The 16,440-nt window shown below is 44.2% G+C and overlaps 2 protein-coding genes across 2 annotated transcripts in view; one reads left to right on the top strand and one right to left on the bottom strand.

Moving 5' to 3' along the window:
- Positions 1-123: 123 nt before the first annotated feature.
- SMPD2 (sphingomyelin phosphodiesterase 2, neutral membrane (neutral sphingomyelinase)) lies at positions 124-3,301 on the bottom strand. Its single transcript, XM_012651193.1, has 10 exons — positions 2,890-3,301; positions 2,593-2,689; positions 2,399-2,475; positions 1,950-2,043; positions 1,718-1,807; positions 1,429-1,511; positions 1,169-1,301; positions 971-1,075; positions 625-778; positions 124-527 (listed from the first exon to the last, which is right to left on the bottom strand). Exons 1-10 carry the CDS (start codon positions 2,937-2,939, stop codon positions 139-141), a joined length of 1,272 nt encoding a protein of 423 aa, XP_012506647.1. The 5' UTR covers positions 2,940-3,301; the 3' UTR covers positions 124-138.
- A 95-nt stretch (positions 3,302-3,396) lies between these two features.
- Positions 3,397-16,440, top strand: part of PPIL6 (peptidylprolyl isomerase (cyclophilin)-like 6) — a 24,586-nt gene continuing 11,542 nt past the window's right edge. Inside the window, exons 1-5 of the mRNA XM_012651192.1 lie at positions 3,397-3,578; positions 7,333-7,428; positions 10,678-10,866; positions 14,100-14,162; positions 14,269-14,416. Coding sequence (XP_012506646.1) covers positions 3,444-3,578; positions 7,333-7,428; positions 10,678-10,866; positions 14,100-14,162; positions 14,269-14,416 — 631 coding nt within the window. The 5' untranslated portion in view covers positions 3,397-3,443. The remainder of the gene's footprint in view (positions 3,579-7,332; positions 7,429-10,677; positions 10,867-14,099; positions 14,163-14,268; positions 14,417-16,440) is intronic.

The raw sequence follows: 16,440 nt of genomic DNA, 5'->3' as shown, positions 1-16,440 counted from the left end.
GGGAAGTGGGAGGTGTGCAGGGAAGGCAGAAGACGTGTAGGAGCCTTAAGGTCTAAAGTGTGACGTTCACACTGACCTTTGGCTCCCATCACTGCCTCTACATAAAGAAAAAAGGCAGAGCCGTTAAAGAGTCAAGCTTTATTGTTCCTCAGCTCTGTCCCCCTCTTGCTGCCCTAGGAGTGGGGATGGCTGAGGCTCTAGCCCCAGGTTCCGGGTTTCCCTTGCCCTTCCCAGCACATGCTGGAGCTCAGCCTGGGCTCTATATAAGCCCTTGGCCTCCTGCAAGTGGAAGAGATAGACTGCACCTCCCCCCAGCACCAGTCCTACACTGGGGGTCCAGAACAGTATGGCAGCTTCCCGGGCCCCTCCTCCGGCTGCCAGGATACACAGCAATGCCAGGAGAAGCAGCCCCAGACCAATCACATAACCACTGAAAGTGGCCCACCAGCGAGCTTGAGCCATGCCCAGACCCAGCTCTGTCCAGGCTTCCCTTAGCACACTGATCAACGGTGACCTCTCTGCTGGTCCTAGAACAAGGCAGGGCAGTGGGGCAGTAGAAGGTCAGGGTGGAGGGGGCTGCCTTGAGGTGAGGAACGGCCAAGGGAAAGGGTGGGGGCAACTTACCATGGATAGGGCTTGGGTTTTGCTGGGGGGTGCTGTGCCTCACAAACAGAGTAGCCATCAGAGCCTCGTGATCAGAGAGGGGGGTGCCTCTGTGAGGGTCATGGCCTATAGTGGTTTCCAGAGTCTTACAAGAGATGTAGAATTCAGAAACTGCCTAAGAAAAGTAAGGGCCAGAGAGAAGCTTATATATGAGGGCCTCTTTGCAGAGAACCAGCTCCCAGCTATCCCATTCTCTAGCCATCAGTGGTGGCCCAAGGCTAGACTAATTGAACAAAGGATCAGCACAGGCTGGTGACAGATGAAAGAGACACAGTGGGTGAAGGCATGTTAGGGGGAGGAGGCTGACCTTATAAAGCACATAGTCAATGCGAATGCCAAAGGGAAAAGGCTCCAGCTCCTGCTGGGTGACGTAGCAGTTCTGGGGTACCATTGTATTGCCTTCTTCAGAGCCCTAAGGGAACAGTTGGGTCCTGGTAGGATGCAGGGAAGGTGAAGGGGGAGAATCTGGGGATGCAGGTGGGGAGATAATCAGGCAGGTCCTCACCTTAAAGTCCTGGGTCTCAAGGTAGGCATCGCGTAGCCCAGTCCACTCCTTAAGCAGGCAGCAGCCCAGGTCTTCTGGGTGCATGTTGAGGTCCCCACACAATAGAACCACATCTGCCTTCTTGGATGTGTGGCTGGAGGAGCCAGGTTGTTAAGGCAGGAATTCTTCCCTCACCAGCTCTGCCCTATAAACGGGGCCTTGGCCACCCCTCAGCCCCTGGACCCCAGCCCACTTCCCCTGTCAAGCCCAGGCTCACACACTGGATGAACTGGGCCAGTTCCCAAGCTTGGGCCACACGATGTGCTAGGTAGATGTCCTTCTGTCGATTGTACTCGGCATGGAGCTGAGCAGAATACATGAGATTATAGCAGATAAGACTTGAGAGTCCCAGAGGCAGGTCTAAATCAAGCTTGTGTCTGTCACTTGGCACAGTGTTTGGTATAGAATGGGTGAACCTTAGGAGATCCTGCCCCCACACCTCATGCCCAGGCAGAACTAGAGCAGTACCGTCCCTGAGTCCCAGCCCTAAGCACTGCTGGCTTCACTCACATGGGTCACGTAGGCATTGAGCACCAGTCCACTTAGATGGAGCACCAGCAGCCCCACGGCTTTCCCACAGAACCAGTCACCATGATGGATCTGCAGGCAGGAGGAGGCAGAAACTTAGGACACGGCCACCCTCTTTCTGCCCATCCCCTGCAGCCCTAGGAGGGTTGCCTCCTTTACCTGGTGTTAGTGGGGATGGGGAAGGGAGGTAGAAGAGGTTAGAGGTCAAGCTTACCATGTAGGGGTAGCCATTGAGGGAGTAGACGTGCTGGGTGAGTTCCTGGATCGGGTGTTTGGAGAAGACACAGAGGCCACTGCCAATGACTCCGCTGAAAGCCAAGCCCTGCTTAATAACCAGAAAAGCAGGGAGAGACACCCGGCCCTCTTCCCCTCCCCTGTCTTCCAGCTCTGATCAGCTACTTTTTTTTCTTTCTCTGCTGCTAGGACCAGCCCCAGAGCAAAGGCAGCAGCCTTTGCATAGGAAGATGATGGGGCAACCTGATAATAAGGATGATGAGCTAGGGAAGATAGGGAAGGATCTTCCTGGTTCCCTCTCCCTTTACCCACACCCAGAGGGAGAAAAAGCTGGGAAGAGGGAGCAGGGTGCAGGCAGGACAAGTAAGGGCCAGCAGTGTCAAGATCCCCCAAGTTTGAGAACAGGCTTCAGGCCAGCGGGCTCCTCACCTCCTGAAGTAGTGTGCAGCCAGGTAAGTGGGCGACAGCTTCTGTCTCAGGTACTGGAAGTCCTGCTCACTCCACACCTGAGGGAAGGAGTGAGGATGCCTGCCTGGCTTTTTCCCCGGGACGAGGGTCTTCTCCTGCGCCCCCAGCTGCCCTCCTCCCAGCCTGGGTTCCGCACCGGTGCCTCACAACCTCACCTCCTCCAAGAGAGCCAGGTCGAAGCTCTCCACGTTCAGAAAGTCTCCCAGGCGCTTCACGCGGTCGGCCCGGTGCTTGCTCAGATAGGGAATGCCCCTAAGGAAGGGGAGGACCGGGCCAGGGGAGGTAACTGCTGGCACCACCAGCACTGGGGCCAAAAGTGGGCTTTGGAGATTTGGGTTCCCCCTGCACCCGAGATCGTAGGGCAAGATAGGGCCGTGGCCCGGCTGTGAGGAAGCCTGTGTGGCTATGAATGGGAAGGTGGCCCCAAGGCCACACTCCGCGGACACACTCACCAACAGTTGAGGTTGAAGACTCTCAGTCGCAAAGAGAAATTGGGCTTCATGGCCGGGACGCTCCAGGGACGCGGGACGGCGAGGAAGAGAAGGAGGGCGGGCCGGCGGCGCCTCCTCCCCCGCGGCACGCACAGGTGGTCGGCCCCGCCCCCGCGCTTCCAGGAGGGCCGCGGCCCCCAGGCCCGCGCGGCTCAGACCCTACTTGACCCCCGCGTTACCCCGGCAACCGGCCCGCCGGCCCGGATCTGGCTGCCCGCCAATCCGGAAAAGCGATCCGCTGCGAAGTCTGGGCGCCGACGGGTCGGCGAGGGGCACGCGTGGGGCCCTTGGGGGTCCCGAGAGGACGCCCGGGCGGGCGGCTTCCCGTTCCTTGTCCCAGGAGCTGGTCCCAGGTCTCACCAGCAACAGGCGCGAAATTGAGGATATGCCCCGTGACCGCCAGCAGCCCTAGGCCCGCCCCTGTCCCCGCCCCCTGAGAGCGGCGGGGGCGGGGGCCGCGCGGTTGCCTTGGCGACGCGCAGTGTTTGTGCTCCGGGGTGTCCCTGAGCGCCGCCATGGCTAGCCCTGCGCCGCGCCGGCCCAGGCCTGCCCAGTGCGAGGCGCGGTCGCCGCCCGAGCAGCCGCTGCAGGTGAAGGTGGTGGGGCTCTTCAAAAGCTCCAGCTTTCAGATGGCGAAGAGCATAGCTGAGGTAATGGCAAAGAAACCACAGGGGCGGACGTCTCAGCTGCGTGGACTGCGCGTCCGGCGCCTCCTGCTGGTGGCAGGGATCGGTGTTCTACCCCGCAGAGCAGGGAACTGGCGTGTTGTGGGTGGGCGGGCTTAGTCGGACCCGAGGAGAGTGTAGGGGCAGGTGCGGGTCCAGGACGGACGTTCGACTTCGAGAAGGGCAACCTTTAAAGGGAGATCTGGGTGAAGGAAGAATGCAGAACCTCGCTGAGGAAAAAAGCATTCCTCACACACATATCCGCAAAATTTATTGTACATCAACTTTTTTTTCTTTCTTTTTTTTCTTTTTTCCAGAGACAAAGTCTCCCTATATTGCCCAGACTGGTCTTGAAATCCTTGGCCTCCCAAAGTGCTAGGATTACAGGCGTGAGCCACTGTGCCCAGCCTTCAATTTTTTATTGAATTACAGATTTTAAAATTTATGAAAAAAATGATTAGGGCAAAGTGTTGCTATATAACTAGCTGACTTTTACAAACTTCCTCCTCAAGTGATTTTGAAAGCTATTCATTAAGGTTCTTTTCTTTAAATTTTATGTAGCAGTCTTAGATGCTTCAGAGATTTCTTAATAAATGGCCCGCAAGTGCTTTGGAGCAGCGATCCCCAACCTTTTTGGCACCAGGGACTGGTTTCATGGCAGACAATTTTTCCACGGACCGGGCGAGGGGGTTCGCACAGGTGGTTTCAGGATGATTCAAGCGCATCACATTTCTTGTGCAGTCAAACCTCTCTGCTAATGATAATCTGTATTTGCAGCCGCTCCCCAGTGCTAGCATCACCATCTCAGCTCTACCTCAGATCATCAGGCATTAGTCTCATAAGGAGACGCAACCTAGATTCCTCGCATGCGCAGTTTACAGTAGGGTTTGAGATCCCATGAGAATCTAATGCCTTGGCTGATCAGACAAGAAGCGGAGCTTAGGTGGTGATGTCTGCCATGCTCAGCGGCTGTAAATACATGTGAAGTTTCCCCGCTCGCCCACCGCTCACTTCCTGCTGTGTGGCCCAGTTCCTAACAGGCCACAGACCAATACCAGTCTGACACCCTGGGGCTAGGAACCACAGCTTTGGAGAATCATTTCTTTGTAAACAGTCTGAACGATATAAAAACACTTGAAGAAGCTGGAAGAATTTGGCCAGATCAGTCATGCTGCAGCATACTTACAACCTGAATGCAGGAAAAATGTAGAAATGTATGAAATGTTGGAATGTCTTTGAGGTTTGCTCCAGAAATGCTGTCTATGCCAAGCTTCTCTCCAAAACCTCACTAGACCTCAGGGCCATACCTTATTCATGTTTGTATCTCCCAAAGTACCCTGCTGGATACTTAACAACAAAATGTTCCCAAATAGAAGACATCTTAAAAAATCGCTACCTTCTTGCCTGCTCCAGAGTTCTCGAAGAAAAGTTTGTAATTATGTCAAATCAGCAAAGTAACTAATTTGCAACATAGGTAAAGTTTACATCAAGATGAAGAAAACAAGTGATCAGAAGTCTGTGAAAATAATACATGGAACATCAAAAGAAGTAGAAATTATAGACTGTGTTGCCTGGGCAGATGGGATCAGCAGCGTTTTATGGCCAAAGTTTATGGCCATAAACTTAATTACAAAGTTAATATATTTAATGAGTTTCAGGGATTTTTTTTTCTTGTTTTTCTTAGCTCCTTTTTGAAGGCACATGTTTTCTGTGCCTACTCAACACTGTAGAAAAAGTGTTGGCAAATTTTTTTCTGTAAAGTCCAAGTAGTAAATATATTAAGTCTTCTGAGCCATAGGCTCTCTCAGTCACAGCTATTCAACTTTGCCCTGTGTTGCAAAAGCAGACATAGACATATAAATGAACGACAGTGTTCTAATAAAACTTGATTATGGACTCTGAATTTGCCTTGCATATAATTTTTACATGACATGAAATATGATTCCTTTGAGTTTTTTTCAACCATTTACAAATCTAAAAAATTATTCTTTGCTTTCAGGCCTTAGAAAAACAGGCAATGGGCTAGAGTAGGCCCACTGGCCACAGTTCACCAACCCCTGCTATAGTGGATACCAGGTCAAGGAAATAATATCTTTATTATATTAATAATGTTAATTTTTCCTTTCTTAAGCTTTTGCCTACTTTTGCATACTCAAATATGAAAATTCAATTAGTTCTATCTTAATAAAGGATATTTGAATATATTCCCAAGATGATAATTTGTGAGCAATCTCAGATGCCTGATGACCTGACAGAGATTTAGGTTTGTGTTGAATACTCCCAACACAAAGAAATGATAAATGTTTGAGATGATGGATATGCTAATTACCCTGATCTAAAAGCACTATCTATTATATGTATCTAGAAATCACTATGTATCTCATAAATATGTATAATTATTCTATGTCAATGAACAAATAGAATTTTAAAAGTTAAAAACTAAAAATTGAAAAAAAAAACAAAAAAAGACTTAGATTTGTAAAGAGTAAGAATAAGTACTGCCTATGTTTTAATTTGGATGTAGTCCATTCTAGAACAAATACTGAATTATGAAAAAAGTATGACGTGGTTAATTTGAAAACTGTTGGGCTTATTAGTTATTGTAGATGGTTCCTCAGTTAGAAATAGCAGTCAACCTGCAGGATTGCCTCAGACTGAACACAGACACTGAAACTGAGAAACAGGACATGTCATCCATTGGGTGGGTACAGTAGTCTAAGAAGGAAATGGCCCAATTGCTGTTGCCGTCTTCCTCAGTGTTCATAAAGCAGGATGCACTCAGGCCTGGATTTCTCCTCCCTTGAAATGCTCACCCCAGATGAAGTATGCCTGGCCATTGCCCTCTTTTAGACCACGACAGGGCCTCCACGCACAGTCCCTACCAGAGATGGTGCCAATTGTGTCAGTTGTCACTTTTCTCTCTTGGCCCATCTACTTCTCAAACCCACTCGAGAAAAGTGAGGCCTAATTGCTATTGCCTCAACCGCTTCCTCTTGCTTTAAGAGGCAGGCAAAGTATAACTCATATCAAGAACCAAAACTTTTTTTTTTGACAAGGGTTGCTAACCAGTAAGAATTTTCTCTGATTCCTACAGACAAAACAATACATATTAAATAAAAACATACTCAATACCTCAACCTAAACTTATTTAGTATTTATTTCTCTTTTTCCTAAGGGGTGTGACCACAATATCCATACATCAGTGAATTAAAGCAATAACATTTTTTATTTTAGTTACAAGTAAAGTATTTATAGATCCACTGAGGTTTAACAAGAGTATAACCTGGGGAAAAAGCTATTCCTAAAAGAACATAGCAGATCACAAAAGCATTGGCATAAACTCATTTATTTATTCATTTGTTTATTCAGTTGCTATGTGTGGATGGTCTACTATGTGGCAAATGTTGTGGCAGATGGGAATATAGGAGGACTAAGACGTAAGTCTTTTTTTTGTTTTTCTATTTTCACTGGGGACAATGTCTGCCATAAGACATCGTTCTTAGCCTCAAGGAGTTTATACTCTAGAACTGGGAGACAATTAAGCCAGAGCCCCAGTGTGGACTGGGGAGCAACTTGGAGGTGAGTACAGGGGCCCCTGGGAGCAAACCAGGGGCATCAGACTGTGTGCCTGGGGTGTGTGTCGGGGAAAACTTCTGGAGTCCTCATAAAAATTGGGGGAAAGGATTTCAACTTTAAAAGAGCACTTACTCTAAAATAATTATTCTATTTTGAAACCTAGAGTCTGAAGTATAATCATCCATCCAAATTTGAAGATCCTATAATAGTTCCTCTTCAAGAATTTGCATGGGATCAATACCTACTGGAGCAAAAAAGGGTAAAAGATATTTGGGGCGTGGGGGATATTGACAACAAGCAAAAATTTACCTGAATTACTTATCTATGCATTATTTTGGAAAAGCTGAAAGAGTAATTTTAGTGCAACTAGATTTCATTTCTCTAAATTCTGTACTTCTCCTAAATTATGTGAATCATTTACCAAGCTGGGTTGTTTTTTTTGTTTTTAAGTAAAACTTTAACAACATTTTCCTTGGAAAGGCATTTGGTAAAGGTAAGTTTTAAACTCTCAGTGGTGCTATTTACCCCTGCTGATGGTTATCCCATCTCCCTGCACATCACTTATACTTCCTGTGACACCCTGACCCTCTTCTTGGTCCTTACTTTGGAAAGTGTCTGTGGTATACATCACAGAGAAAGCAGGGGGTTTGTGTGGGGCTGTTGCCTAGGGAGCTCTGATGACAACAGGCACCAGGTTCCTACAGGGCAAGCTCCTTAGGTAAAGCTTCCTTCTTTGCATTCTCCCCTCTAACAGTACCCTCAGAGGATGCTATGCCTTAGGGCTAGCAGAGCTTGGCCAGGGGTAATAGGTAGGTTTCCTCCTGGGAACTGACCTGATCAGTAGATAGTGCTGCATGGAGTATGTGATAAGGATACTAAGGTGGCATCCTGGCTTAGCAGTACCTCATGTTGGGGAAGGTGGAATGGGGTATGCCTCCTGCTTGTCATCTCTGGCCTAGTCCTGTAGAGGGTCCCAGGCCCGGTTTCCCCACCCACCCTATCTCCCCAGTAGCTGATGAAATCTCGTTTCCCCTGACCAGAACAGTTTCAATTGTCCCGTGCTTGGTTGCACAAGGATGTTCTGTGACCTTGTGATTAAGTATCATATAGATAGCATTACTTCATGAGACCACTTCACTCTCTGCTCAGTCACATGAACAGTGTAAGACTGAGTCAAGAATACCATTTGTTAAGGCTCATACTTGCATAGCCATAAAATGTTTTCATCGCAATTTAAATAGAACCATAGCAAACACTTATATATGGTGCTTGTTATGTGCCAGATACTACTCTAATCACATATGTATACATAGATATATAAATTCTAATCCTTACAACTAGAGTGGCCAATGGTCCTGGCATGCCTGGGACTGAGGGATTTCCTGGGATGTGGGAATTTCAGTGCTAAAACTGGGATAGTCCTAGGCAAAGCAGGACTGTTGGTCACCCAAACATAAAACAACATGTTTTTTTCTTAATTTTTATCATCAAATTTATTATACTGCCTACCAGTGTAATGCTATCCAACTACAGGAAAACGATGATTTCATGGTTTGTGGTTTGTGCCTGCTGCTCTTACATAATCCCACCGGACTCTTGAAAATTGGGGTGATTCCATTCCCCAACTTCCCTCCCTTTTCAGCTTGGGTTACTGAGAGGTGTTTTGTGCTCTCTTCCTCCTGCCTTTCTCACGGGTCCTGAACGAAGCTTTCATCTTTGCTGCTTCTTTCTACCTGTACTTTATTCCTTATCCTTCCTTTCTTCCTTCTCCCCTTCTCCCACCTTAACCTTTTCTTTCTCCTCAGGGTTTTTTTTTTCTTTGTCCTTCTTCAATGTAAGCCATGTGTCTTGTGTTGTATGCAGTGCTTCTTAGCACATTTGGTCTCTGTGACTCAGTGCATTAGGTCCAGCTGGCCTTATGCTTCAGCAGACTGGAATGCCTCCCTAAGGGGATGGCTTCAGGGACTTTGGGAAGGCCTCTGTCTCCCCTCCAAAGAAGGCAGCATCATACATCATACGTCTGAGGGCTGGAAAGCCCCAGAAACCATCAAGTCAAGCCTGGTAACTCAACGCAGACAAGGAGGTCTCCTTATGTGTAGAAGAGACAGAGACAAGGCATTTATATCTTTAACCTCTGAATAAAATGTACTGTAGACTGCATTTCTCTCACCAGGCTAACTAAAATATCTAAATTAAGTTTTTTCTCCCTTTTTTAAAGTTTTGGGTCCTGTAAAATAGGATAACACTGATAAATTTAAACACTCTAGGGACTGTTGACCCATAGGCTCTATCAGAAATGAATAGTTCAGCATGAGGACGTTTATTCTCAACCTGGAAGCAGGATTTGAAAAGGGCCTGGGAAGCAAGCCATAGGATATTAAATCTAGGAGAGAGAATGGAGCAAGTTGGCAAGTTGCAGGCAAACTGTTCCCCAAACCAGTACTTCTCCAAGTACCATCTCCAGCCCAGCAGCATCAGCGTCTCCTGGGATGTTGTTAGAAATGCAAATTCTCAGACCTCATCCCAGAATCATAAAATCAAGTGGGGCTCAGGAATCTGTGATTCTGATTGCCTGCTAAAGTTTGAGAACGGTTGTCCCAAATTATCCATGGTTTGCCTGGGCTGGCGCTGGGAATAATGACCCAGGTCTCCTCAGAGGGGAGGTTACTCAGTGGCCACATGCCAGAGATTTAGGAGGCTGACCATCAGCAGTGTGTTGATGAAAACACAGTGATTTTTATGACCAGATTACCATGTATCTTCTCTGATTGTGTTGACCTAAAAGGAGGAAACAGAGGCAAAGTTAATATAGAGAGTTTATTTGGGGCAACGTTGAGGACTGCAGCCTGGGACATACCTCCAAGTTGCCTCACAGAGTGCTGCAGGGGGAAAAAAGAGAGGCTCAAGTTTTTAAAGAAGAAAGAACAAATCAGGAGAGGGGGCAATTACAAAAGTTCTTTGTCAGGAGTTCTCATTGGCTTATGGAAATAACATTGGTTAGTGATTGGCTGTGCGTGGTTGAACTACAGGGTGTATGGCATTGATGGCTACTTGGTGTCAGTTAGTCCAGGGATCTCATAGCAGGTGGCTTCAAGAGGTAATTATTTAGCTCAAGGGGGCATGAGATGGGACAGCTGTGACATATTAAATGCCTTTCTGGGCCTGATAATTTAAAAGGGCTCACATTCCTCAGATAAAAAGGTTTTTTTCCCCCTCAGTTATAACATTTTTATGGTACTTTTTTAAAATTTATTTTTCTTTCAGTAGAGATTGCTCCTTTTTGAATATGATTACTTTTTAGATCATTCTTTGCTTTTAGTGATGTCAGATTCTTAAAAATGTTCTTAAATTCTTTCTAAGAGCAAAATTCTGAAGGATGGTAAAAACACATTTGTAAAGGATTCAATCCTAGAGTTGAAAAATTCATACCTAGAGTTGATCCTAAGCTCTGATGTATGGGTTTAGCAAGGTTTTTTCCCCCTCCTTACATGTTTGTTGTTCTTTACAGGAACTCAAGAATGAAACATGGGAATATTCTTCCTATGTGATGTGTTTTGTTAATGATCAGCTCCTGGGTGATGCATTTGATCTGCAGAAATGGGCACACAAAGTGTGGGATGAAGTTGATTTTAAACCCTCTGCTCTTTATGAGGCACTCACTCTGGATTATTCTGCTAAATTCTTAAGAGACACCAAGGCAAGTCACACTAACTTTTAAAGAAAAATAATGGAATTTTTGATCACTTATATTGATTCAGCATTAATTACCGATATCCTAAGAAAGGAGGTTATAAAAAAGTAGAAGAGAGCTGGATGCAGTGGGGCATGCCTGTAGTCCCTCAGGAGGCTAAGGCAGGAGGATCCCTTGAGCCTAGGAGTTTGAGACCAGCCTGGGCAACACAGCAAGACCCTGTCTCTAAAGGAATATAAATAAATAAATAGATAGATAGATAGATAGATGGGAGACCAGGTTTAAAGCCCTCTATGATCTATTATATTCCAGTTGTGAAAGATTATAGTATGACAAGGTTGGTCTTGGTGGTATATAAAGCAAGTGTATCTCACAGCAGGCTGGCTGCACAGGGAGAACATCCATGTTCAAACATTTCTCCTCTCCATTAGAGATTTATATGCATGAATTATCCATTTTAAAATATTAAAAATACCCTCAGAGAAGGTCAAACCTACACCCATATGAAATATTAAGACTTTCTAGCACCCAGGTGAGAGTTCCTGTGCTAAGAGAATGACAAGTTTGGTTGGAGAAAGGTGACATTTTAGCTCAGAAACTTGTCGTAGTTACAGCTGCTCACATGCCGAAAGTCATTTCATGCCCATGGTGGCTGTGCCCACAGAATGACCCAGTGCAAAGGCAAAGACCTTGTCTCGTTCATCCTCGATTAACACTACTGCCTTGAGCAGACTTGAAACGTAGTAGATGCTCAATGAATGCTTGGTTGAAAAAACAGTATACTTGTAAATGCTAGAAACTCTGGGGAGGAGGAGGCTGGGAATTAAGATTCATAGCAGTTAATTCCCAAAGGGTCAGGGGTCTAGAAGTACATGATGTGCTCTGGGAATGGCCAGGGGACAGCAAGGAGGTCAAGAATGAGGCTGGGAAAATGAGAGTATCAGTCACAATTCCTGGTGCCAAAAGTATCGAGCTCCTTTGATTAACTAAAGGAGAAAAGGTATGTATTGAAATGATATTAGTTATTTCATAGCTGACAGGAAAGCTGGAGAACCAGCTTTGGAAAACAGGTGGGAACCAAATGAGGCCTGGCAGCAGGAAGACATGGCCAGAGTCATGCCACAGGAATGTGTGACCAGAATGCTGCTGTGGGTGCTGCCAGCCCTGGGTTCACACTGCCACCCTCACTGAGATTAACTTCTTAACTCTCTTGTGTCTTTGCATCATGACTCCTTGGAGGATGCACCTGTCTGGCAAGCCTAGGTCGTGTCTCCATAACTTGCTATGCCAGGGTGGAGAGAGGGAGAATCTGGCCCCTTTAGGTTCTAGTGAGGGTGGTGGACCCTGTGGGGAGTTCCCCAGGTAGGAAGGGCATTCAGATGTTAAGTAGGGAAAAAACCCAACAGATCCTAAAGAAAGGCTGAGGCCAGATTATGATTTATTGTGCATTCTGAACGAAGGAGTTAGACTTTATCCAGAATGAAACCAAGCCAATGGAGCTTTTCATAAAGAGTATGACATAGTCCTCTTTGCTTTTTTGGAAACATTTTTAGGGCTGTGCAGAAGCAGGAGTAGGAGAAGCTTGCTAGCAGGGATTTGGAAAGCGGCTGTAGTAGCATGGGCTAGAGATAATGAAAGCCTGCATTCATTAGCAGCAGTGAGGAGAGAGGACCTAGATGCCAGAGCCAATCCTTAGAATTTCTGCACAGAGGGTGGACTTTTCTTGCTGAGTGAAACCCAGGAACTAGCTTACTTCCTGTTAGAACTATATGCTAGACAAGTATGTTTGCATGTTTGGCTGCTAGATGACTGGGACATTACCTTGTGTTGCATTCATTTGATCTCTCTCATCAGCATTTGCAGAATTATATACTCTTGATGACCCCATAAAGCTAATATATTGATTCACAGGGAAGTTTAATGATGAATGGACTTGCTCATTTCCTAAGTCAACCATGATTTTCAATATATCCTCTTTTTCCTCCTAAGCCTGTGCAGTTTACTATATTATGCTTCCTATTCTTTGGTTATAATATTTTCTTTTATAATTAAGGACTTATAGAAGCTGAGAGGCACAAACAAATTAACTATACTTAGTATGGATATAATACTTCATTGCTGGATAACAGCACAAAATTATTTCAGTCTTTTAATTAAAAAAAAAAGGGTAGAATGACATCAAATAACATGATACACTTAAAGTCATTTTATTTATGTTTCCTAGATTCTTAAGAAAGAAGGCAGGGCAAGTTATGCACCTTGTTAAATAAGGTGGCATTTTCATGTATGAAAATGGTGTCCAAGATTTAAAATGTACTCTATTCAATACGCTCTGGCCCCTAAATGAATGCTATTGTGACGAAGACTAGTGTTTTCATTTTCGATGCCTCTTCATTGGGCTAGACTAGGTCTCACCAATGTTTGTCTTTACCAGACAGGTATCAAGTGAAAACTAGCTGGGGGCATCTGTCCACATGAGAATATTATTGTATATATCTCAAAAACCCAGTATTCTTCTCTTTGCTACCTCTGGTGCCACACCTCCCGTGAATATAGTGGCCTGATTTTTCCCCTTGGAAAGGGTGTGGCATGGCTCTGTCTAGTTAATCTGTGCTCTCTCTGAAAATCAAGACACAGGGTAAACAAATCCATGGCGTTCATGATGGCTCTTTCCCCGAAACTACTCAGGAAAAAAGAGAAATAGAGAAGAATCCCAAGTCTGTTTCTTTTCTCAAGGGGACTAACCAGCATTCCTTTCCACACTTAGTTTAGGATGTCATAGATATCTAGACCATGTGTTCTCAATTCTGTGTGATAGGTTAATGTTTTTCAAAGCTTCACTACTGAAGAGTTTTTCAAATGTGTAATGTAGGTTGTAAAGACTTGATAAAATGAAATAAACTTCTTAGCTGGGCATGGTGGCGCGCGCCTGTGGTCCCAGCTACTTGGGAGGCCGACGCGGGAGGATTGCTTAAGCCCAGGAGTTTGAGGTTGTAGTGAGCTATGGTTGCACCATTGCACTCCAGCCTGGGAAATAGAGCGAGACCCTGTCTCTAAGAAAAAAGAAAAGGAATAAACTTCTTTAAGTCATTCATTTAATTTTGCTGTTACATTATCCACTAATAATGCTATTGAAATTTTATCACTGAAAACATTGTATCTGTTATATTTTTTGTCATTTATAAAGCTTTCTTACAAGACAGTGACCTGTATTATCTTTTTATCCCTAATTTTAATAGCATGATTTTGTGTTCTTGGACATTGCTATTAATTTTTCTCCAGTTGGAAGATTGATTTTTGAGGTAAGATGTTTTTGTTGTTGTTTATTAGTAAGTTGGGGGGATAATATTTATAACTGTCAAAATGTTAAATATATGATCTTTGAAACCTTTTATCTTTATTTTGTAGCTGTACTGTGACGTATGTCCCAGAACATGTAAAAATTTTCAGGTCTTGTGTACAGGAAAAGAAGGGTTTTCTCAAAGTGGCGTAAGGCTACATTACAAAGGTTCAGTTATTCATCGAGTAGTACGGAATGGTTGGATACAAGGAGGAGGTGAGTTTAAACTAAATTTATTTATTTATTAAATTTAGTTTATCATTTAGTTTAAATCTGAATACAACTTAATTGTAATATCAAATCAGGATGTCCAAAATTTTGTTAATCTACCTTTATAAAATGCATACAGAATTAGATATACTAATATTAAATAGATATATTTAAAGGATGTTTTATATGGCTAAATGATAAATTAAAATATTTATATTCTTTTTAAAAAATCCCTAATTAAAATTAAATAAAAATAATTAAAATAAACACATCTAAATTATGTTACTGGGATCATTCCAAACTAAAAAGTAACATAGGAGAGTGGGGTAACATTTTATTTTATCAAAATGTAATTTTAAAGCTCACCTAAATACACAAAAGTGCCTAGAAGTACAGTGCTTTTAAGAAATATACTAAGCATGGGAATTTAGGAAAGAATAAATGGAAAACAACTTCTCATCAAAGATATTACATTGTTCCAAGTGAAAAGTAATGTCTCAAAGATTTTGGTCTCCATTTTTGCTTTCTTTTCAGGCTGATCCTTTGGCCTTACTCAAACTACATGCCTGATTAACAGCAGAAAATTAAATTTTGGAGGCCTTTTGGGGGAATATTCCATAGGGAGCAATCAAGCAGCAATTTAAAAATAATTCGCTTAATGTAGAGGGAGATCTACTTGAACTTGAGGACATATGCAGAAGCTTAATGTTTAATTCTTTTTGTATGATCTGGAACATTCTGGGGTTGATGAGGAGAAAAACATAGATTTACTCCAAGCATCTTACATGTTAAAGCAGCTATTTTCTCCTCAGTTTCTCCAAAATGAGATCACATCACAAATACTGTTATTTAATATCTAATCTCACTTTTAAGTGTTTTTCCATATTAAGTATTTTTCCACTTAATATGTGGTTTTATCTTCTCATGTCAATAAATAGAAATGTACAAAACTTTTTAAAGTCTGCCTAGTTTTTTATCATACTGGTTTTCAATTGCTTGGTAATATAAAACATTCCTCTAGGGGGCCGATATCAGCGCTCCTGGCACTGTGTTCAGTGTGCTCGGCTCTCAGGTGCTGTGTTCTGTTCTGTTCTGTTCTGGTTTGGTAAACCACCCCTCCCCACCAAGCAAGATTTGGAAAAAGAAAGTCATAGTATTTGTTTGTGTTTGTTTGTTTATTCATTTATTTATTCATTCGAGGTAAAGTTTTCCTTAGTAAAGTGCAAAGATCTTGGGTTGTGTTTTTAGTGAGGCATCAATGTTAAGGACAGTTTGGGAAAAAGTTGGATTGCTAGATTCAAATCCAAACTGATACATATAAGTTGGATAAGCCACCTAGCATCTCTGAATCAGTTTCTTAATCATAAAGTGGGGATAATGATAAGACTATTACAGGATGTGGTGAGGATTCAGTGAGATGGCATATTGAAAGTACCAAGCTCTGGGAACATTCTCCCTACAGATGTCAAATTCCCACAGGACTGTGCAGAATTTTGGAGCACAGGTGCTAAATGTGGTTTCATGCTGTGCCTTAGGATGTTCCCAGGCACTTCGCCTGTCCTTTGGGCCCAGCGTGCCCTGCCCTGTCTAGGCTGCAGGGCCCCACTCCCCACGTCCATCTTCCCACAGCTCCCTCTCACTCTGCTCCACATGCCGGCCTCCTGCTGCTCCCTACCCAGTCAAGCACGGGTGGGGCATGAGGTCTTCTCTGGCTGACACACTACAGTCAGCTATTCTGGATATCGCTTGCTTTTCCTCCTTATCTGTTTTTGATTTTTGCCCAGAGTTCATCTTATTAGGGGCTTACCTGACGACCCTATATAAAACTGCCACTGGCCTCTCCACACACCTCTCCGCACCTCTCCCCTGCTTTATTTTCTTTCATAGTGCATAGTACTTTTTACCACTGGACATACTATATATATATATATATATATGATGGCTCTTTCCCCGAAACTACTCAGGAAAAAAGAGAAATAGAGAAGAATCCCAAGTCTGTTTCTTTTCTCAAGGGGACTAACCAGCATTCC

Source organism: Propithecus coquereli, unplaced genomic scaffold, assembly GCF_000956105.1.
Source record: "Propithecus coquereli isolate 6110/MARCELLA unplaced genomic scaffold, Pcoq_1.0 Scaffold35, whole genome shotgun sequence".
Lineage (NCBI taxonomy): Eukaryota > Metazoa > Chordata > Mammalia > Primates > Indriidae > Propithecus > Propithecus coquereli.
This window is presented reverse-complemented; position numbering and strand designations above follow the sequence as displayed.

What these genes read in the sequence shown, in the direction of transcription:
- SMPD2 (XM_012651193.1), bottom strand. Translation starts at nt 2,939, where the DNA reads ATGAAGCCCAATTTCTCTTTGCGACTGAGAGTCTTCAACCTCAACTGT. An exon ending in GCTGCACACTACTTCAGGAG is followed by an intron (nt 2,044 to 2,398) that starts GTGAGGAGCCCG and finishes CTTGGCTTTCAG; the next exon opens with CGGAGTCATTGGCAGTGGCC. An exon ending in TTGACTATGTGCTTTATAAG is followed by an intron (nt 779 to 970) that starts GTCAGCCTCCTC and finishes TACTTTTCTTAG; the next exon opens with GCAGTTTCTGAATTCTACAT.